Source organism: Drosophila tropicalis, unplaced genomic scaffold, assembly GCF_018151085.1.
Source record: "Drosophila tropicalis isolate 14030-0801.00 unplaced genomic scaffold, ASM1815108v1 contig_937, whole genome shotgun sequence".
Lineage (NCBI taxonomy): Eukaryota > Metazoa > Arthropoda > Insecta > Diptera > Drosophilidae > Drosophila > Drosophila tropicalis.
In genome coordinates this window covers 87,787-111,365 of record NW_027173437.1, presented here as the reverse complement: position 1 = coordinate 111,365, position 23,579 = coordinate 87,787, and the positions used below count along the sequence as shown (strand labels likewise).

Sequence of the window (23,579 nt, the reverse complement as noted above, 5' to 3'; positions counted from 1 at the left end):
TTGGTGACTTTAGCTTTGTTAGTTTTTGATAAAATCAGTTTTGTTTAATTTGCGGGGCGGAAGTATTTTTCTTCTTCTTCTTCGCCATGCTGCATGCTGCGATTTGTTGCCGTGTGCTCTGCTGCACGCACAGTCGTTTAAAGGTGTAGTAGGCTGGTTGCAGTGCTGTCGATTTATATTGACTGTAACTTCTTTTTTATCCGATCTGATTGAAATTCCGGTTCTGATCTTTCAAATCCAAAACTATCACATTAGTAAATTTCAAAGAGATACACCAATTTTTATACACATGCAGAGGGTATTATAAAATTGGTCAGATGTTTGTAACGCACAGAAGGAGACGTTTCCGACCCCATAAAGTATATATATTCTTGATCAGCATGAGAAGCTGAGTCGATATAGCCATGTTCGTCTATCTGTCTGTCCGTCCGTCGGTGCGTATGCGTTTTACTCAGCCAGCTTTTTATTACCTGGGTGAGATAGAGTATGAAAATTGTCAGGATCGGACCACTATATCATATAGCTCTAGAAGAAACATTTTGAAAAGAATTTCATTAAAATTGGAATATCCCCATGAAATTTGCTAATGTGCTACGTTTGAATATAAACAAGAGGGCCGGGGCTAACTTCGACCGCGTCAAAGTTTGTATACCCTTGCAACTTTTTTTGGTAACTCTTTCCTTACCTATTAGCCATCAATGTGGAAGAACGTTTTATCTAAAAAGCTTATGTTTGCGAAAGAATGGCCTACAATCGTAGGAAATAACGAAGATATTGATCAAAGTCACTGTTTTCCACCGATCGTTCCTATGGGAGCTATATGATATAGTCACCCGATCTTTATCAAATTCGACACAGTCATTACCAGATATATTAAATTAAGAAATGTTGAATTTGAAAACAATCACGTTAAAAGTAACGAAATAATTTACAAAAGTCACTGTTTTCGCCCGATCGTTCCTATGGGAGCTATATGATATAGTCACCCGATCTTGATCAAACTTGGCACAGTCATTAACAGATATACTATACTAACAAATGTTTAATTTGAAAGCAATCGCGGTAAAACTAACGAAGTTATTTACAAAAGTCACTGTTTTCGACCGATCGTTTCTATGGGAGCTTTATGATATAGTCACCCGATCTTGATAAAATTTGGCACAGTCGTTTATAAGCGTAATAAACTCTCTAATATTAAGTTTCACGACAATAACATAGAAAACAACGAAGTTATTGAGAAAAGTCACTGTTCGTGACTTTGGGGTTTGTACAGGATCATATCGCTATATGATATAGTGGTCGGATCCGGCTGAATCCGAGATATACAACGCCTGCAGTATATACAAGCCTACGTGCGAAATTTCAGCTCTGTAGCTCTTACGGTCTAGGAGGAGTTTGCGTTGATCCAGACGGACGGACGGACGGACGGACGGACGGACGGACGGACGGACATGGCTAGTTGAACGCGTCTCGTCGTGCTGATCAAGAATATATATACTTTGTATGGTCGGAGATGCTTCGTTCTATGCGTTGCACACTTCTGACCAAAATTAATATACCCTTTTTGCAAGGATATAAACATAAGTTCCCAAAATTTCAATCCGATCGAATAATTAGAACAGAAGTTGTAGTCAATATAAATCGGTTCAATCGCTGCCGGCAGCGCACAGTGGGGCCTTTTGGAAATGGAATTTATCATTGTTTTAAACGATTATGTAACATTTTTTAATGTATTAATTGAATTTTTAAAATAATTACAAAGAAAAAAAAAAAATTAGTTTACTTTTTTTAAGTTAATTTTTAAAATTTGCTAATGACGGCTGATTTTTTTCAAAATAATTTTTAATATTTACATCAATATCTAATAAACTCAACATTTGGGGACTATAGTTGCTATTTTCCAAATCCATTCGTGATGGCACGTGTCTCAGAGATGCAATAAGTGGGTCCGAAGAAGTTGCCAGCTTGTTAAAAAGGTTGCCATTTTGTCTAACACGAGAAGTTTTTATTGTATTAGTATATTTGAACCTTTTGTAGTCTTTGTTTTTACATTCCTGTGCTTCTTCGGATAGCTCTCCAATTGGTAAACACTGATATTCTGTTAAATCCTCTCCGTGAGCCAAAATCCTATATACCGTTGGGGTAAGTTTTTTTGCGGATACAATTCAATCAAAAGTTGAGCAGTCTTTTAAGTATATTTGGCAAATTTTTCACCATTTTCTATTTCCTTGCAATTTATATTCTTTTTAGGATGGGGAGGAGTCATATATCCAACCAATACAGAGTAACATATAAATTTTTCGCCCCCTAAAATTCTTAAAGTTAAAGTAAACATCGGTTTTTATAAACAATTGAACACTTGCAATAACCATTGTCCCCCGCAAAATCAAAGCGTGTGAACGGTAATTCAGCATTTAAATTCGGGCCAATCAAATCGCATCAATATCAATCACGCCACTAAAGGGCTCACAAATTTAGCCTATAAATATAACCATAAGACATTTTTGTAACTCAGTTTTAAGTTTTCATTCAAATAATAAAGTACGTCGCTTTTAACTCACAATATCTCTTTTTTTACTCTTTGGGAAATCCAGATATTTAATTGTATACACTAAAATGAAAAAATTAAAATACCCTAATATACCCCAAGATACCCTCAGGAAGAGCATATGTCAAACATGTGTACTTCAAAGAACACAAACAACAGTAACACAATTGTAAAACTTGCAGCGATCAAAGCAAGCTTTTGAAAAAAAGCTCGCGTAAAGTTTAAAAAGCTTGCAAGTATATATAAAGCAAAACTAAAAGAAGAGGCCACGTTGGGCCTCAGTGCTCGCTTTTTTATTTTGAAAAGACAAAAAAGATGGGTGCACAGAGGTCTTACGTTTAGAATTAACAAAGTTATAAAATTGTTTAGGGTCAGAAGAAAACTGAAGCTTACACCGCTGAAGATAATTCTTATAGCATTGTGTATTAAGCATCATGAACTTTGAACGAGCGACTGTATACAGAGCATAATCTGATGAACGACGTGTTTTTTGAAACTTCTTATAATATCGTGTCTTCACATTTTTCAAATTGGATAACTCACGAGAGAACCAGGGAGGTTTGTTAAGCCGCTCCAGCCTACCAAGAGGCACACAAATATCAAAGAGTGAATTCAGAGTATCATAGAAAAAGCGAACAGCTGAGTTCATATCTCTACAATTGTACAGATAAGACCAATCGGTAGTAGCAATGTTTTCATTAAGGCTGGCAAAGTCAGTCTTACGAAAGCACCTAGTTAGAGGTAACTCATTTGAACCAAGTAATGGTGAAAGCAAGGGCAAATCAATTTTTAAATTTAATGTAGGATGAAATTTGTCTTCTGGAAGAACAAATGGTTCGATCCTAGAAACTTCACAATAAGAAGAATCCAATACAAAAATAAGATATAACGATTTTCCATTAGAATTTAAGACAGTATTGACTTGGGATAAAGATAAGCCTAGAAGGCCATCAATGTAGTCATGTGACAAAGAGGGCAGCAACGTGGTAGATTCATCTGTAAGTGACCATGCTAAAGCGGGTAAATTAAAATCACCTACAACTATGAGCAAGTCTTGACTGGAAACTAAGGAGGAGACAAACTGAATTGCCTCTAAATGATTTAAATATACCACCATGTCTGACAATGGTGGAATATAGGGTCAAGTAATGAAAGCATTAAAAGATTTAAAATTTACTTTAACACCGACAAATTCAATCTCCTGGGTACTAGAAAATTGAATCATTTCAGATGATAAAGCAGCATCAACAGCTATCAGAACGCCACCACCTATGCGAGAAATCTGGTCACGTCTGAATATAGAAAAGTTTGAGGAAAAAACCGATGCATCAGCAATATCAGGTTTTAGCCACGTCTCTGTAAAAGCTAGAATGTTATGTTCAAAAGAAAGACTATCTACATAGAGATTAGAAAGTTTAGATTTCAGTCCTCTAACGTTCTGGTAACCCAGGTTAAGGGACGAAGCTAGTTTTTTGACACACCAGCAAATGCTGATGTGGCAGGAATAGTGTTAGTTGTTGTTGGCAAGCGAGTCGGTTTCCGATTTTTCTTTTTACAGTATATTTCTTAACTATTATATGTTTTGGCCAAAAATCTTCTCGACATATAGTGTCGAAGATATTGGCAGAAACACTAATTTTAAAGGACGAAATGTGCCGAGAATAAGAAAATTTAAACTTCTCCACCGCAATATTCGAGACGTTAACTTTCTTCCGAATATAGGCTAATACATCATTAGATGTGACAACAGGGTCTAGCCTAGAAACAAATATATGTTTCTTTGGTGGTATGCCAACGAGAGGCCGCGGTCCCGAGGCGTCAGCCGTAGCAGTAACGTTGGACAAGTCACCCACTGCAGCAGTCAACTTGTTTACGGGGCCCTCGATACTTTTAGAACTATCGGCAATTTCCATTGGAATGGGTAATTGCCCGGACACATAGGACAATAAGAGATCATTCCCAGGTGATACCGGTAATTCCTTACTAATCGCATTCACAACCGGGCTCTTAAATCAATTGCTGTACATTAGGAGTGGACGGTGCATGAGACCGGTCGGGGACGATAAGAGACGCTGGCGGATCTACAGATACAGAAACACCCCAAGGACTGGTCCGATATGTTTGCGAATTTTTTCAAAACAACCTATTCCTCAACGGAATATCGAGCAAGTCCGTATCCTTATCATTTAGAAAAGCCTAATTGCATTTTCAATCCAGTGATTGATGAAAGTTCTCTTCTTAGCGAACTTAAACTAGTTAAACCTAATTATTCTCCGGGGCCAGATGGTCTTCCTGGATGCGTACTCAGGTTCTGTGCAAACGCATTATGTAAACCCATTTTAAAATTGTTTCTATTGTCTGTCGAATCTTCTTCTTTTCCACATATTTGGAAGGAGTCGTATATCATTCCTCTGCATAAAAATGGCAAAAAGTCCGAAGCCTCTAACTATAGGGGTATCTCAAAATTGTCCGCTATTCTGAAAGCTTCTGAGAAAATTATAACTTCTCAAATGCAACATTTTTGCAGCTCTATTATTTCGCTATCCCAACATGGGTTTGTGAAACGTAGATCTACAACCACTAACCTTTTAGAATTTACATCAATAATTATCAAGTAGTTCAAAAATGGTAAGCAAACTGATGTAATATATACTGACTTTAGCAAAGCCTTTGATTCCGTTAATCATACCCTATTACTTTCTAAGCTGAGCGACATTGGGTTTCCACCGCTTTTCCTTTCTTGGGTTCGAGAATATTTAACAAATAGAAAACAGGATGTACTTTTTAAGTCTTCTTTTTCCGCTTCCATTCCTGTGACTTCTGGTGTACCTCAAGGTAGTCATCTTGGCCCTCTGCTCTTCACACTATTTATTAACGATCTTCCATCAGTCATTGTTCATTCGCGCGTGCTTATGTATGCTGACGATGTCAAACTTTGTCTTACTCATAAAGATACAGATTCATTAAGTCCGCTAGAAGCTGATCTTATAAACTTTCAATCCTGGTGCCAGTTTAATCTACCAAATCTTAACACTACCAAATGTAAGGTAATGACTTTTTTCCGTAACTCTCCTCAACTGGTCACTTATTTTCTAAACAATAGCCCTCTAGAACGTCTAAATAATATGAATGATTTGGGCGTACTTATGGACCATAAGTTAAATTTTAACACCCATATTTCCACCACGGTCGCAAAGGCCATGAGTGTCCTGGGTTTCATTAAAAGATGGTCAAAAGAATTTGATGACCCCTGTTGAGGAACGGTTGCTGAATTCTTAAACTTAAATTTATTTGAATGTAAACGATCTTTGTATTTTATTATTTTTAACTTTAAGTTGCATGGTCACACCGTTTTGGCTGATGCAATAGGTAGCGTGTGGTAAAAACGAGAAAATGTATGTTGAGTTAGTTAATTGCTTATTGGCCAACCGAAACCATCACATGGAGAGTAAATAAAAGTTTTTTATTATTATTAAACGAACCAGCAAAGTTAATTTATGTATCAACATAAATTTGGTCCTTCGAGCCGGATTTGGATTCTGTTGGGATAAGCAATTCTACTCAAGTTAAGATGGAAAAACTAAAGGCAACACGCACCAAGTTAAAGTCCAGCCTCACGCGGCTGCTGACACTTTCGGAGAATCCGCCTGAGAACTGCACAGCGGATGTGGTGGATACTATGATGACCAGACTCGACAACGTGTGGAAGGAGTTTGATATGTTTGAATTTCAAGAATCGCAAGGTTACGTCGACCCCATGGGTGACTATGGAGATTATGAGATGAAGTACTTAACTGCACAACTGCACTTAAAGGAACTGGGAAAATTGGTTAACCCAGTAAAAGCAACTAAGGTCTTGGACTCCAGTGAGGGAGTCAACGAAGTAGTGTCGCAGATACTACACAAGCAGATGGAACTTCAACGGGAGTTTTATGAAAGCATGACAGTAAGTGGAGCTGCCTGTTCGGCGTTAGGGGGACACGTCCAGCTGCCCAAATTACACATCAAGCCTTTTGGTGGCGACTACCTGGAGTGGCCAGCCTTTAAGGATTTATACGAGAGTACCATTCACAACAGGGTGAATCTGGATAAAGCTCAGAAGTTTCAATATCTCAAGTCTTTTCTCTGTGATGAGGCTGCAAGTTTAATAAATCATTTGCCGTTAACAGGAGCGGCGTACGAGACGGCTTGGGCAGGCCTAATGGAACGTTATGATCGACCTCGTCATGTCGTTAACTCGCTGTTGGATAATTTTAGACGTCTACCATCAACAAGGGTGACAGATGTATCCATTCTACGAAAGATTGCCGATGGGGCGAGTGAAGTTGTACGTGGCCTAGATGCACTTGGCCAAACTAATCGCGACTGCTGGGTGATCTATTTTCTATTGGATAAAATTGATACAGAGTCTCAATGCAAGTGGGTGTCCTACAGCCGTGAGGGGACATCTCCAACCATTAAGGATTTTCTTAGATTTCTCGGAGAACGTTGCGATGAGTTCGAATTAAGCCGCTGCGAACAAGTCGCACAATCAAACGTTAAGAAATATACTCGGATACTGATTTCCACAGACTCAAGAGGGTGTCTTAAATGTGAGTCTAAGGAGCATAACGTATACAACTGTGACCAGTTCTTGGCCCTCTCCGTGGAAAGGCGCTACTCATTTGCTAAGGAGAAACGTTTGTGTTTCAGTTGTCTAAGGCCTGACCATGGTATTTCAAGATGTGAATCCAAGTATAGATGCAAACATTGTCAGGACAAACACCACACGCTGTTACATCGCCAAGTCGAAGAAAAGAGCATTAATCCCACAGTAGCCATGATTGCCGAAACTAAGCAAGGAAAGGAAGCTCAATCTATAGAATCACAGAGTTATTTAGCACGTTCTGCGGTAAATCTACAGCCGCGAGGAAAACCAAGGAGTGTATTGCCCACAGCTCTAGTTTTGGCATTAAATTCAAAGGGATCATACACCACTTGTCGTGTTCTCTTTGATAGTGGATCAGAACTATCATACATATCGGAGAATTGCATGCGTTCACTGGGCCTCTTACGCTCACCATCTCGAATACTTGTCTCAGGAATTTCGTCAATCAAGGCCGATACTACAAGAGGGGTCAGCGCAGTACATTTGAAATCAAGGTTCTCGAAGCATACACTAGATATTACAGCTCATGTTTTAGGTAAGATAACCACTCTATTGCCAAAGGATGAAGTCGACCCGGCCGTTTTGAAAGTTTTCGATGGGTTAGAACTGGCTGATCTACCGGAAACCAGCGCTAAGCATGTGGACATTTTGTTGGGTAGCGACTACGTGTGGTCCGCATTCACAGGAGAGAAGGTATTAGATAAGCATGGAAATATAATTGCAATATCCACAATATTCGGGTGGGTGGTCACCTCAATTGCAGCTAAACAAGGATCAAATACAGCATCTCTGTTATCAACCATCGAAATAAATACATCGCTCCAAAGGTTTTGGGAATTGGAAGAATTAAGTGGCAGTTTGCCGCCGACTGCTGATGATTTAAAGGTCGAGAATCATTTTCGCTCTACACACTTTCGTGACTCAAATGGGAGGTATAGTGTTGAGCTTCCATTTAAGAACTCGGATGTTAAGTTTGCAGATACTCTTCAGGGAGCAACATCACGATTTTATTCAGTAGAACGTCGACTTCAGAAGGATAAAAGGTTAAAGGAAGAGTACACCAAGTTCATGCGCGAATACATTGCTTTGGGACACATGCGCATCCTTGATGAGTCAGAGAAGACGAGTGCACCTAAAGAACACATGTTCTATATGCCTCACCATCCGGTTATTGGTACGAAATTGAGAATTGTATTTGATGGATCTTATAAAGATAAGAGTGGCAGATCACTAAACGATGAGTTACTAGAGGGCCCAAGTATTCAGCGTAACCTAATGGATGTGTGTTTACGCTTTCGACTTTATAAGTTTGTGTTTTGCGCAGACATCATTAAAATGTTTAGGCAAATATGGATTTCTGAAAATCACCGAAATTATCAACGAATTGTATGGAGAGAAAGCCCAACTGAAGAGCTGCAACATTACCAGCTTTGTACTGTAACCTATGTGACAGCCTGTGCACCGTTTTTAGCTGTACGTGTGTTAGAACAACTTGCCACTGATCTAAAGCATAGATATCCAACAGCTGCCAAGATTCTATTGGAAGATTTCTATGTGGACGATGTCCTGACCGGAGCAAACACGGAAGATCAACTTATACGTAACAAGGATGAACTTATTCAACTATTAGGTAGCGCACAGCTGGAGCTTGGGAAATGGGTATCCAATACCCACGGAATCGGCTCTTTAGAAGAAGCAGCAGCGACAAGTGTAACTGGAGATGCCTCCTCCGTCAAGGTATTAGGAATACATTGGGAACCAAAGTCTGACATCTTCACATATGGTATAAGGTTGAGCGAATGCACCGGAAGTTCAAAAAGACAAGTATTATCAGACGTATCACGCATATTTGACCCGCTTGGTCTACTGGCGCCGGTCATTGTTCAATTCAAGATCCTTTTCCAAGAGCTCTGGCTTCTTAATCTAGATTGGGATTCACCGCTTCCAACTAAGCTGGCAGACCGATGGCGTAAGTATCGCGAAGACATTATCAACATAAGGCAGTTAAAGATACGGCGTCATACTGGGTATGTCGGCAAACGAATAGAGTTACACGCCTTCTCAGACGCCTCAATAAAAGCATACGCAGCAGTCGTATACTCTCGGATCGTGAACCAGGATGGCAGCATAGAGGTTTCACTGATTGCAGCGAAAAACACGGGTCGCTCCACTTAAGCAGCAATCGCTCCCTCGTTTGGAATTATGTGGCGCACTTCTGCTAAGTCGGCTGATCGCATCAATTAAATTAGCTTGGAAGGATCTAGAAAGCACCGTATATGCTTGGTGTGATTCGACAATTGTGTTGGCATGGTTGAACCACTTGCCAGCTAGTTTAAAGACGTTCATTGGCAATCGTACTGCCGAAATATTGGAAGTAATACCAAGGGACTCGTGGCGCCATGTTAATACCAAGCAGAACCCCGCAGACTGCGCTTCTAGAGGAATGCTGGCTGAGGACTTACTCCCGTTTACTCTCTGGTGGAAGGGTCCCGACTGGCTGGCTGAGACACATCTTAACTTAGGTAACGAAGATGATATACAAATCTCTAACTTAATTTCAGAAGACGAGTACCGAAAAGAGTTGAAGGCTACAGTATTAGTTACTCTCGCGGAAACCATGAACGAGTCATCTCCCCTCGAAGAACTCACTGGTCGTGTTTCTTCCTGGCCGAGACTTGTGCGCATTGTGGCATACATTTTACGATTCATCCGACACATGAAAAACCCCCAAGAAAAGTCAGACACTTTCGCCGTAACCTATGACGAGTACAAGGCAGCCAGGAACCTATGTTTGCAGCAAGCTCAAGACGAATGGTATAAAGAACGAAAAGCGCTACGAAATGAAGGATGCGTACCAAAAGGCTCTAAGCTGTGTACCCTGACGCCGATTTTAGATGACAATGGGCTTCTACGTGTAGGAGGTCGCCTCAATAATTCAGAGTTATCATATTCAGCCAAGCATCCGCTCATCTTGCCGAGGAAGCATCGCATATCTCACCTAATTTTGGAACACGAGCATCAACATAATCTACACCCAGGAGTTTCGGCCCTCTTTGTCATCACAACTGTATAAAATGCTTCAGACAGCGAGCACATACCAGCAACCAACTAATGGCCGCACTACCGGCAGTGAGAGTTCGGCAAGCATTTCCGTTCGAAAATACAGGCTGTGATTATGCTGGCCCAATCATGATGAAGACACATAAGGGAAGGACCGCTCGAAAGGAAAAGGGATACATATGTCTCTTCGTATGCATGGCAACCTCAGCTTTACACTTGGAGCTGGCAACTGACCTTAGCACTGATACATTTTTGGCTGCTCTTAGACGTTTCATTTCACGGCGAGGCAAATGTGTGACGATGTTCAGCGACAATGGACGAAATTTTGTGGGAGCCAAAAGAAGTCTTAACGAAATGGAACAATTAGTTCAATCCCAGCTGCACAATAACAAGATAGCAGAGGCGTTATCGATCGAAGGCATCAACTGGAAGTTCATACCGCCACATGCGCCCCACTGGGGAGGCAAATGGGAATCGGGTGTGCGCTCTGTGAAGCTTCATTTACACAGAGTAATCGACCACGCCGTTCTTACATTCGAACAAATGCATACGTTGTTAACACAGGTGGAAGCGGTGATCAACTCAAGGCCTCTTTGTGCCACTTCCGATACAGACGTTGGATATCTTTCGCCCGCTCACATGTTGATCGGTCGTCCTTATACCACAATGCCAGATGGAGATTTGGACCAAGTGCCGGCAAACCGATTGGATTACTGGCAGCAATCTCAGGCCATGTTACAAGGCTTTTGGAAAAGGTGGCATCTTGAGTACCTTACGTCGTTGCAGCAAAGGCCAAAATGGTTAATGAAATCGGCAAACCCGAGGCCTGATGATCTCGTTCTAGTAAAGGATTCTCATACTCCTCCGGCTTCTTGGATCCTGGCCCGCATTATCGAGACGATTCCTGGCCCAGACGGTCTAGTACGAGCCCTTAAGTTAAAGACAGCTACAGGAGAGATGACCCGTCCCATAACCAACGTGGCTCCCCTGCCAGTTTCAGAAACATTGTTTCAGGGCCCGGCGGTATGTTGAGGAACGGTTGCTGAATTCTTAAACTTAAATTTATTTGAATGTAAACGATCTTTGTATTTTATTATTTTTAACTTTAAGTTGCATGGTCACACCGTTTTGGCTGATGCAATAGGTAGCGTGTGGTGAAAACGAGAAAATGTATGTTGAGTTAGTTAATTGCTTATTGGCCAACCGAAACCATCACATGGAGAGTAAATAAAAGTTTTTTATTATTATTAAACGAACCAGCAAAGTTAATTTATGTATCAACAACCCCTATACAACTAAAGTTCTTTTTACTTCGCTTGTCCGTCCTATTTTAGAGTATGGATCTTGCATTTGGTCACCTCAATATGAGTCGCACCAGATTAGACTTGAATCCGTTCAAAAGCAGTTCTTGCTATTTGCTCTTCGTGGCTTAAGCTGGGATCGCAATGTCAATTTGCCTTCGTATTCTAGTAGACTTCTCTTGATTAACCTTCCATCCCTAACTAACCGTAGAATTATGCTTGGTGTCATTTTTATGCACAAGCTCCTAATTGGTGATATCGACTCGCCTGAGTTATTAGCTCAGGTGAATCTGTCGGTACCATGTAGACGGAGTAGACATCCTTTGATACCTTTATCCCTTAGTCGTTGTTCTTCTAACTATGCTATGCATGAACCTTTTAGGGTCCTCTGCTCTGATTACAACCTTCTATTCCCTGTAATCGGCTCAGAGTTTTCTATTAATATGCTTAAAACATCTATTCTATCCCATTTAGTTAATAGATAGCTGTAGTATTATTTGTTTGTCTGTTTTTTCTATTGTGTATTTGTCCACGCGATTCGTACCGTGCGTTATACGGCTGCACCCCTCGGTCGGTCGGGTGGGAGGTGGGCAGTTATCTGCTTGGGCTCGAGCAGTCAGAATGTTGGCAGTTAATTTGAAAGCGGTTCGCAATGTAACAATAAGTTTTTAATCGTAACAGTCGGTAGTTTTACAAAGGTGGTGCCGGACTTCGATGGGACATCAATTCCATTTGGACAGTGGCTAAAGAATTTTAAAGAAAATGCGGAGGCATATCAGCTGAGCGAGAAACAAAAGTATGTTAATGCACGTAATAAAATGATGGGCACTGCAAAGTTATTTCTAGAAACGATTATAATTGGCAATTATGAAGAATTGTGTATAGCCCCGATGGACGAGTCTGACGAAAAATTAAGCAGCTCATAGATTCATAAAGAGTTGACAAGTCGCAAAAAGTTACAGTCAGAAAATTTTCATGATTATGTATTACAGATGCGTAAAATTGAAGCTCTTGGTGAAATCGAGGACGAATCGATTATTACATATATCGTTATATTAAACAGTTCAACTTCTTTTAAGCAGCTAAGAAAGTGCTACGATCTAGTAAAAACGACGACCAGAATCGCCCAAATCAAACCTCGCCAAACTATACAGGTAAACAGTTGCATTTCTTCAACTATGGAGCCACAGATCATAAAAAAGCAGATTGCAATGTGGGTACTAAATGCTCTAAGTGTAACGGCATAGACCACATATCAAAGGATTGTCCTGAAAGGAAGCTTCAATTAAATATAGTACGGAAGACAGATGACAACCAATTAAAGGAATTTTCGATTGATGGCAAAAAAGTTACTATCATGAGACGAGACAAATACGAGGAACTTTTTCTGGATCGTCAGATGAAAAGTCACGTCGAAAAATTGTTTGGTCGTGGAAATGTAGTCACAGAGGTTATAGGCTAGGTTACTACTACAGTCAAGGTAGATGGATTCATTACAGAACACAAAATACTGATCGTCCGTAACACCAAATTAGAAGCTGATGTACTTATTGAATACGACTTAGTCGAAAAGAAATAAGAACCAATTGAACGTTTTAAATATGGTAAGCTCTGTAAATGAAATTGATGTAGAACCAAAATATGCTGATACAGTCGCTACATTAATTAAGGAGTATAAGCCGAAAGATAACCCGTTAATTTGCCCGATAAAGTTAACTTTACTGCGAAATTGTATTATCGTATTTAGAGAAAGTCGTTGTCCTCAGAAGAGTGGCTAAATCAAGGAATCGCTCGTCAAGCAAAGTAGTGCTAGCAAAAAAGAAAGATAGATCGCATAGACTGTGCTTAGATTCTCGAAAATTAAACACGCTCGTATTGAAAGATAGATTTCCAGTTCCAATCGTTGAATATGTGTTAGAGAAAATGCAACAAGCAAAATACTTTACAGTCATGGATCTTGAGAACTGATTTTTCCACGTTGACATAGAAGAAGAAAGTCATAAATATACAGCATTGATAACAAAGCAAGCGCTTTTTGAAAACCTTTTGGGTTTTGTAATTCCCCAGCAGTTTTTGTAAGATTCATTTACTACATTTTCTAGAAATTGATAAATGCAGGAATTATGGTAATTTAGAAGAAGCACGGCAATATGGTTTACAGATCAAATGGTCGAAATGCCAGTTTCTAAAAAGAAGAATCAATTTTCTGGGCCACGAAATTGAATATGGAGTAGTATGTCCGGGTAAAGAGAAAGTCAAGGCCGTCAAAAATTTCCAGTTGCCGAAAAATATCAAAGGTGTTCAGTCATTTTTATGACTAACAAGCTACTATAGAAAATTCATTCGTAATTATGCAATAATAGCAAAGCCGCTAACCACGTTGCTAAAAAAAGATGCAGAGTTTAGAATGGGCAGTCCTCAAATAAAAGCAATCGATAAATTCAAAGAACGTATAATGAAAGAACCAGATTTGAAAATTTTTAAACACTCAGCTGAAACGCAATTACATGTAGATGCATTAAAAAACTGTGGCACCCTGTATTTTATTGGAGCAAGAAAACAAGGAGGAATTTATTAGTTATTTTCTACAGTTCAAGGCAGCATAGATATGCTAGCTAGATAGCTACGAAGAAGTTGCGTCATTATTGGATGGGGATCGACTTTGTTCTGGTAACAGATTGTGAAGCTTTCAAAATGACAGCGGCGAAGAAGGATATGCCCCGATAAGTCGTACAGTGGTTAATGCACTTGGAAAATTTTTCATGTAAAATACAACATCGTGCCGGCGATAAAATGAAGCATATCGATAGCTTAAGTCGCTTTCTAGTAATGATTGTAAAGTTCGCAGCAGTATTCGAAATTTTACAACAAGCCGTGTGATGATTGTAAATTAAAAACCAGAGAGAGAAAATCAGTTTTATGTAAATTATGGGGGCGGAAGGGGGCATGGCAAAAAGTTTGAACAATTAGTTTCTGCGCGCTAACTAAACGAGTATATAAACCAATTTTGATTTCTCCAGCTGGTTTACTTTTTTAGAAAAATACTATTATGTGATTCCTGGGGGCGTAAGGGGCGTGACCAAAATTCCAATTAACTCTATTTACATACTACACGAGTATACATACCAAATTTTGTGGCTCTAGACAGACGGCTGTTGATCCTGATTAAGAATATATATACTTTATGGGGTCGGAGAAGCTTCCTTCTGACTAAAATACCATTGGGGTATGGTATAAAAACGTGAAACAAGTAAAAAGAAGAGACAGAATAAAGTTGAAAAAAATTTTGCGTTCTGGAAAGAAAAAAGGTGCCATAAATCAAAAAAAATCTAATTAAAAAGTTAAATAGACAATTTAAATAGCACATTTACGTCGAATGGTGTATTAACGGAGCAATTCGATTTAAAAGTAGGCGCAGGTGAATCACGGCAGACTGGAGCCGAAGAAACGAAGAGTGAAGACGTAAACGGTTAAAAATGCACACTAGTGCGCGCAGCAGCGAGTTGGAGACGCCGATCAGAATGTTGGCAGTTAATTTGACAGCGGTTCGCAATGTAACAATAAATTTTTAATCGTAACAGTCGGTAGTTTTACAAATGTGGTGCCGGACTTCGATGGGACATCAATTCCATTTGGACAGTGGCTAAAGAATTTTAAAGAAAATGCGGAGGCGTATTAGCTGAGCGAGAAACAAAATTATGTTAATGCACGTAATAAAATGATGGGCACTGCAAAGTTATTTCTAGAAACGATTATAATTGGCAATTATGAAGAATTGTGTATAGCCCCGATGGTCGAGTCTTACGAAAAATTAAGCAGCTCATAGATTCATAAAGAGTTGACAAGTCGGAAAAAGTTACAGTCAGAAAATTTTCATGAGGACGAATCGATTATTACATATATCGTTATATTAAACAGTTCAACTTCTTTTAAGCAGCTAAGAAAGTGCTACGATCTAGTAAAAACGACGACCAGCACTAAGCACTAAGAAAGTGCTACGATCTAGTAAAAACGAAGAAGAAGTACAACTACTTATTCTTCCTTGGCGAATAAAAGTTGGGAAGGAAAGGTGCGACCGAATAAGCTCCTACGATCGGTGGTAACGAACGGCTATCACGAACGAATCCGACGGCATCGCTTTACAAACGTCTCTATATTGTTAAGTCTCAATTAGTTAATAAATCTATATTAGTTACCTACCTAAACGTATGAGTCTCGCATTTCTATTGGTTCCGAAAGACGCACTCCCCCGCCTAAGCCTTCCTGACAGCTTCTCCATCTACAATCTTCTACTGGGTAATGAGATTTAAAATCGACATTCTTAGAAGCGGGTTTTAGATGTGGCAGATGTTTTTTCAGAGAGAATATCGATATAAGATCTTATCTCATCGTCATGTGCTTCAAGATACGTCAGTTTGCTGATTGCGCTTTTATCGGTGATTAACATCACTGGATTTCGGCTTAAGGCAGCATGCTCCACCTAGAAGTCAAATTCTTGTAGCATTAGAATCCATCGGGCCACTTTTGTGCCAACGTGTCGTTTTTCCATTCTTTTGGTGAAAGCATTGCAGTCGCTGGCGAGTTTGAAGCGGATACCAAGTAAGTAGATTCAAAATTTGTTGAGAGCTTTAATAACGGCAACTATCTCCAGTTCGTAGCTAGTAAACTTCCTCTGCGTATCTGTTGTGATCCTGCTCAAATAGTATACAGGGTGAAGTTGTCCATATTCGGGTAAAAGTTGTAAAAGAACTGCTCCGTCAATCGAAGCATCGGTGTCGATGTCTGATGACGTAATTTTCACACTGTTTAAGGACTTCTTTAGGATTTAATATAGCCTCGTCTTCATCTTTAGCTTAAAGAATTTTGTCATCTAAGTATTAAATTGAGATAGTTTTGCAAATATAAACATTTGTAAATCATTCAAATACATTATGGTTGCAAGATCATCGAATTCAATAATTTTTACTTCAATGGAGAGGGTATCTTCAAGTGAAATTTCTTGGGATGGTGACAATTCATGTAAAAGGGGATTGTCAAAAGCTGAGTCACTTGAGTTTTATTCTTAATTTGTGCAGAGGGTTTCCGACACCATAAAGTATATATATTCTTGATCAGCATAAGGAGCTGAGTTGATATAGCCATGTCCGTCTGTCCGTACGTCTGTGCGAATGCGTTTTACTCAGCCCTCTTAAGAGCTATAGGGCTGAAATTTTTTTCGGGGGTTTTTATTACCCCGGAAAAATAAAGTATGAAAACCATCAGGATCGGATCACTATGTCATATGGCTCTAGAAGAACTAGAAGAAACATTTTCATAAAAATCGAGTTTGCTATGAAATTTACATATGTTACAAGTTACAGTCAATATAATAATCGGCTCTGCTCCCAGCTCTGCCGGCAGCGCTGCTTGCTGTCTACTACGTCTTTCGTCATCAACAGAGTACATGCATACACACACAGACGCAACGCTACATAAAGTGTATGTGTATGCGTGCGTTGCTTTGTGTTTAAGAATAAACATTGTGTTCATCTGAAGCGGCTTCACTAAATCAGATGCTCTAAGGAAAATATAATACAACTGTAATTTTGTCACAAACAACTAATGTAGCATATGACTAAAATTACAATCAGCCACACATGTTGTAAAAAACCAGAGGGCCGGGGCTAACTTCGACCGCGTCAAAGTTTGTATACCCTTGCAACTTTTTTGGTAACTCTATCCTTACCTATAAGCCATCAATGTGGAAGAACGTTTTATCTAAAAAGGCTTATGCTTGCGAAAGAAAGGCCTACAATCATAGGAAATAACGAAGATATTGATCAAAGTCACTGTTTCCCACCGATCGTTCCTATGGGAGCTATATGATATAGTCACCCGAACTTTATCAAATTCGGCAGTCATTAACATATATATTAAATTAAGAAATGTTTAATTTAAAAGCAATCGCGTTAAAAGTAACGAAGTTATTTACAAAAGTCACTGTTTTCGACCAATCGTTCCTATGGGAGCTATATGATATAGTCACCTGATCTTGATCAAATTTGGCATAGTCGCTTATAGGCGTAGTAAACTCTCTAATATTAAGTTTCACGACAATAGCTCAGAAAATAACGAAGGTATTGAGAAAGTCACTGTTCGTGACTTGCTCGTTTGTATGGGAGCTATATTATATAGTCACCCGATCTTGATCAAATTTGGCATAGTCGCTTATAGGCGTAGTAAACTCTCTAATATTAAGTTTCACGACAATAGCTCAGAAAATAACGAAGTTATTGAGAAAGTCACTGTTTGTGACTTGGCCGTTTGTATGGGAGCTATATGATATAGTCACCAGATCTTGATCAAATTTGGCTTAGTCGCTTATAGGCGTAGTAAACTCTCTAATATTAAGTTTCACGATAATAGCATAGAAAATAACGAAGTTATTGAGAAAAGTCACTGTTCGTCACTTTGGGGTTTGTATGGGAGCTATATGATATAGTGGTCCGATCCGGCTGAATCCGAGATATACAACGCCTGCAGTATATACAAGCCTACGTTCAAAATTTCAGCTCTGTAGCTCTTACGGTCTAGGAGGAGTTTGCGTTGATCCAGACGGACGGACGGACGGACGGACGGACGGACGGACGGACGGACGGACGGACGGACGGACGGACGGACGGACGGACGGACATGGCTAGTTGAACTCGTCTCGTCGTGCTGATCAAGAATATATATACTTTGTATGGTCGGAGATGCTTCGTTCTATGCGTTGCACACTTCTGACCAAAATTAATATACCCTTTTTGCAAGGGTATAAAAACACTTGTAATTCTAAACTAACCAAAAAGATCACAACGGCAGGATGTCAAGTGGCCGACGCCGTGCCCAAAACAATAATAATTTTCAACCCCGAAATCTTCGGTTTGGAGTGTTATTAGAATAAGATATTTTAACAACAATTGTTACCTCCTAGAGCCTAAGATTCACTATATAAACTCCATACTTTTGTTAATAGAATCAGTTCATATTTTGAATTCAACGAATGAAGATTGGGTATTTTTCCTTCTCTCCGGGAATCCCTATTCATTTTGCTCCTTCGAGAAAAAGGAACTGTGTAGTTTTCCCCACCAGTGGTAAGAGACTCAGAGAATGAATCAGCTCCTTAAAGTCTGAATTTTATGATAAGATCAGCTAAAGGCAGCAAAATAAAAAACTCTTGTTTTCCTCCACCAGTGGTAAGAGACAGAGTATAAAAAAAAAGCAAAATATTGCTTAATAAATAAAAAGTGCGTGCGACCGAGTATGTAAAGGCGGTTTGGCTAGTCGAGCAACTGCAATAATTTCTGCGGCGGTAAAAAAAAAAAGAACAGTATAAAGTTATATATATAATATAAAGTGTGTGGCGTATTCGAAGACCTAATATCGAAAAAAAGTTAACTAGTGTATAGGTATATACATATGTACACTATATGTAGTTGCAAGTCGGCAACTATCAACAGCAGCAGAGCAACAAGATAGTTGCAAGGAACAGGCTGGAGAAGTGCCAGTAAAAGGAATTCTGATGCGATATCCCTCACCGGTACCGCCTGAGCCTATAGGCCCTGGACAACAGCAGCTGAGCGACGACACAGTAAAAAAACCAGAGGGCCGGGGCTAACTTCGACCGCGTCAAAGTTTGTATACCCTTGCAACTTTTTTGGTAACTCTATCCTTACCTATAAGCCATCAATGTGGAAGAACGTTTTATCTAAAAAAGGCTTATGCTTGCGAAAGAAAGGCCTACAATCATAGGAAATAACGAAGATATTGATCAAAGTCACTGTTTCCCACCGATCGTTCCTATGGGAGCTATATGATATAGTCACCCGAACTTTATCAAATTCGGCAGTCATTAACATATATATTAAATTAAGAAATGTTTAATTTAAAAGCAATCGCGTTAAAAGTAACGAAGTTATTTACAAAAGTCACTGTTTTCGACCAATCGTTCCTATGGGAGCTATATGATATAGTCACCTGATCTTGATCAAATTTGGCATAGTCGCTTATAGGCGTAGTAAACTCTCTAATATTAAGTTTCACGACAATAGCTCAGAAAATAACGAAGGTATTGAGAAAGTCACTGTTCGTGACTTGCTCGTTTGTATGGGAGCTATATTATATAGTCACCCGATCTTGATCAAATTTGGCATAGTCGCTTATAGGCGTAGTAAACTCTCTAATATTAAGTTTCACGACAATAGCTCAGAAAATAACGAAGTTATTGAGAAAGTCACTGTTTGTGACTTGGCCGTTTGTATGGGAGCTATATGATATAGTCACCAGATCTTGATCAAATTTGGCTTAGTCGCTTATAGGCGTAGTAAACTCTCTAATATTAAGTTTCACGATAATAGCATAGAAAATAACGAAGTTATTGAGAAAAGTCACTGTTCGTCACTTTGGGGTTTGTATGGGAGCTATATGATATAGTGGTCCGATCCGGCTGAATCCGAGATATACAACGCCTGCAGTATATACAAGCCTACGTTCAAAATTTCAGCTCTGTAGCTCTTACGGTCTAGGAGGAGTTTGCGTTGATCCAGACGGACGGACGGACGGACGGACGGACGGACGGACGGACGGACGGACGGACATGGCTAGTTGAACTCGTCTCGTCGTGCTGATCAAGAATATATATACTTTGTATGGTCGGAGATGCTTCGTTCTATGCGTTGCACACTTCTGACCAAAATTAATATACCCTTTTTGCAAGGGTATAAAAACGGCGAACTCTACCAATTGGCGGACAAGCAGCAGCGAACAGGATCATCAGATAAGATATAAATTAAAATAGTCATAAGTACTTACATCAACCTACATATTTTATTATTATCATTATATAATTGTTTCGATATCCAAATATACGCATAAGTTAAAATGTTCACAAATAAGGCTGCAAAAGTGTTACATACCTGGTTAAGGCAGTTGGAAGCACTAGATCCTAGAAGCATAACTAGCAAAGTTGTAGAGGAAGTAAAAGAGATAAGGAAGCAATGGATACCTAATCACGAAAAATTGATCCAGACTGCTACAAATTTCGATTATGATTATTTCAGAAATAAAATACATGAAGAAGCGTTAACGATAGTTGCCAAAATTATAGCCACAGGAGAGTCAGAAAAATCAGGCACTAGTAAGTCGGGGGTGCGTTTGGCAAATCTTGTTGCCAAAGATTCAGCTACCTACATTTTCTGGAAAGGCTAGAGAATGGGACCTGTTTGTGGAGTTATTTACAGAATTAATTTAAAAAAGAGAAGATTTAAGTCTTGCTCTTAAATTTAATTATTTAAAATCCGCGATAAAGGGCGAAGCAAGGAGCATGGTAGCTCATCTATTGTCAGGTTCAGCTGACAATTATAGTGCCGCTTGGGAACTGTTAACCAAGCGGTATGAAAATAATCGGAGGGTATTTTCCGAGCAGTTAAATCATGAACAATGAATCCGCAAAGAGTGAATCAATACACCTTGACGTAAGTTGACGTAATACTCGCTCAACACATACTTCGGAAATTTGACAGAGAGACTCTACAGTTGTATGAGAGTCAGATTAGAAAAACAAGGCAAATACAATTGCTATCGGATGTCATGGAATTCTTGGAGCAAAGATATTGCTCACTAAGTGCCATGAGCAAAGAAGAGAAAAAACCATTAGAAAAAACGTCGGCTGTGTGTTTTAAAGATAGTTGTTCGATCTGCAAAGGCCCCTGGCATAACGCACTGCAGTGCTATAAGTTTAAAGCGCTAACACCTATAGAAAGGCTGGAAATGGCAAAAAGTACAATTGTGCACACGATGCTTGAAGCATTCAAGCAAAAAGAGATGCAATAATGAAATGGTCTGCTCACTTTGCAGCAGAGGACACCATACGTTACTCCATTATAAAGAAAATCAGGATAGCGTTAATACCTGTGTAACAGCACAACAAAAATTGTTGGCCACAGCCCTAATACAAATTAAGAAAATAAATGGAGGATTTCAAACATTAAGAGCTTTGGTTGATAGTGGTTCTCAGAGTACTATATTATCTGAAGAAGCCGCTCAAATATTGAAATTACGTAAAATTAAACAATATACAGAAATAAGTGGCGTGTCCTTAATAAAAGCCAAAAAATCAAAATATAAAGTAACCAGAGGGCCGGGGCTAACTTCGACCGCGTAAAAGTTTGTATACCTTTGCAACTTTTTTGGTAACTCTTTCCTTACCTATTACCCATCAATGTGGAAGAACGTTTTATATATAAAGACTTATGTTTGCGAAAGAATGGCCTACAATCATAGGAAATAACGAAGATATTGTTCAAAGTCACTGTTTTACACCGATCGTTCCTATGGGAGCTATATGATATAGTCATCCAATCTTGATCAAATTTGGCACAGTTATTAACATATATATTAAACTAACAAATGTTTAATTTTAAAGCAATCGCGTTGAAGTTAACGAAGTTATTTACAAAAGTCGCTGTTTTCAACCGACGTTTTAACTAGTACTAGTACTTAAGATATTGGGGATATTGCAGGCGGCCCTAATCACTTGTTATTGGGTTGGTCTGTCATTTCTTTTAAGACGAGTTCTATTATTAGTTCGCTTAAGGGAATTGGCATGAACATTTGGGTGTGCATTCAGTTTCGCAGAATACTTTAGGAGTTGACTACCTATTTCAGATTTTACGCTAGGTATATTTTCGTTCCGTATATACCACGGGGCCCCCCGTGATTGATCTTAAAATCTTCGACTGCGCTCTTTGTATAATATCGACATTGCTGGTACTTGCATTTCCCCAAAGTACGGCTCCGTAAGTCCAGATGGGTTTCAGTAAGGAGTTGTATAGGAGGACTTTATACTCCAGAAGTAGAGGGGACCGAGCATTGCTTGCGCCAAGTTAGTCTTATGTCTAGGTGGATGCCAAGGTAAGTGACATCCACGTCTTGGTGAACTGGTACGTTGTTTAGCATTAGATCTGGACAGTTTCTTCTGTTAAGCGTAAATGTAACATGTTTGCATTTCTGCTCGTTGACCCGGATACGCCAGGTTGCTAGCCATTCCTTTACCACCTTGAGGTTTTCCTCTAATTTTGCAGAGGCTTGTATTGGGAATTTGGATCTGCTGAGGATTGCCGTGTCATCGGCAAAAGTGGACGTTGTAAGTCCTAAACTCGTTGGTAAGTCTGCAGTGTAAAGTAGGTTGAGCGATGGGCCGAGCACACTGCCTTGCGGTACACCAGCTTTGATTTAAAAATGCACCGAGACGGAGCCATTACATCTTACAGCGAATTTCCTATTGTAAAGGTAAGATTCCATGAGTTTGTGGGTGTACTGAGGCAGTTTTTGCCGGATTTTGAACATCAGACCCTCCAGCCAAACTCTATCGAAAGCCGGGGCAACGTCGAGATAGACAGCCGCACAGTATTCTTTTAGTTTCTGTAGGAGCGCTTAAAGTTGGGTGGGCTTTTCACAGAGGATGTTTAGTGCTGGTTGGGCTGAGCTTTTCTATGCAGTTCCTTTGAGCCCAGCTTTCCTCTTGTCTTAACGCCTTGGAGAGGTTGCGATTAGCATGCCTTAGTCGAAGTTTTGCTGCTGGTGAGCGAGTAATCTGCCATTCTCTTCATAGACGTCGTTTTTCCGTTACTAATTGTTCTATCCGCCGGTTCGTAGGCCTGTCAACAGGTTTAGTGTAAGAACAGGCAGGTGGAGTAGATACTCTTGCTGCAGCTCCCATCATAGACTCAAGTGCAGAGACGCACATATCAATGTCCTCTGCAGCATCCAGTTTCGGTAACAGTCAATGTGGGCACTCATGTACATCATAAATTTAAGCCGATTTGTTTTGTTGTTTGTAAGCTTATATGGGCGATCAAGTACTTGAGTTCTTGTTAATAGTGTGAATAGCACTGGAGAGTGATCGGAAGTTAAATCTAGCAGTGTATCCGCAGTGATCCGATTACGAGGAATCCTCTTGGTTACTGCGAAATCAACCAAGTCAGGCACTTTCTGTGGATCT

At 39.6% G+C, this 23,579-nt stretch overlaps 1 protein-coding gene across 1 annotated transcript; it reads left to right on the top strand.

Annotated features, from left to right (window-relative positions):
* Positions 1–10,556: 10,556 nt before the first annotated feature.
* Positions 10,557–11,288, top strand: LOC137586191 (uncharacterized). Its single transcript, XM_068302171.1, has one exon. The coding sequence runs from the start codon at positions 10,557–10,559 to the stop codon at positions 11,286–11,288; it is 732 nt and encodes a 243-aa protein (XP_068158272.1).
* The last annotated feature ends 12,291 nt before the right edge of the window (positions 11,289–23,579 follow it).

Excerpts from the sequence above, each read along its gene's own strand:
- LOC137586191 (XM_068302171.1), top strand. The coding sequence starts at position 10,557 with ATGTTCAGCGACAATGGACGAAATTTTGTGGGAGCCAAAAGAAGTCTT.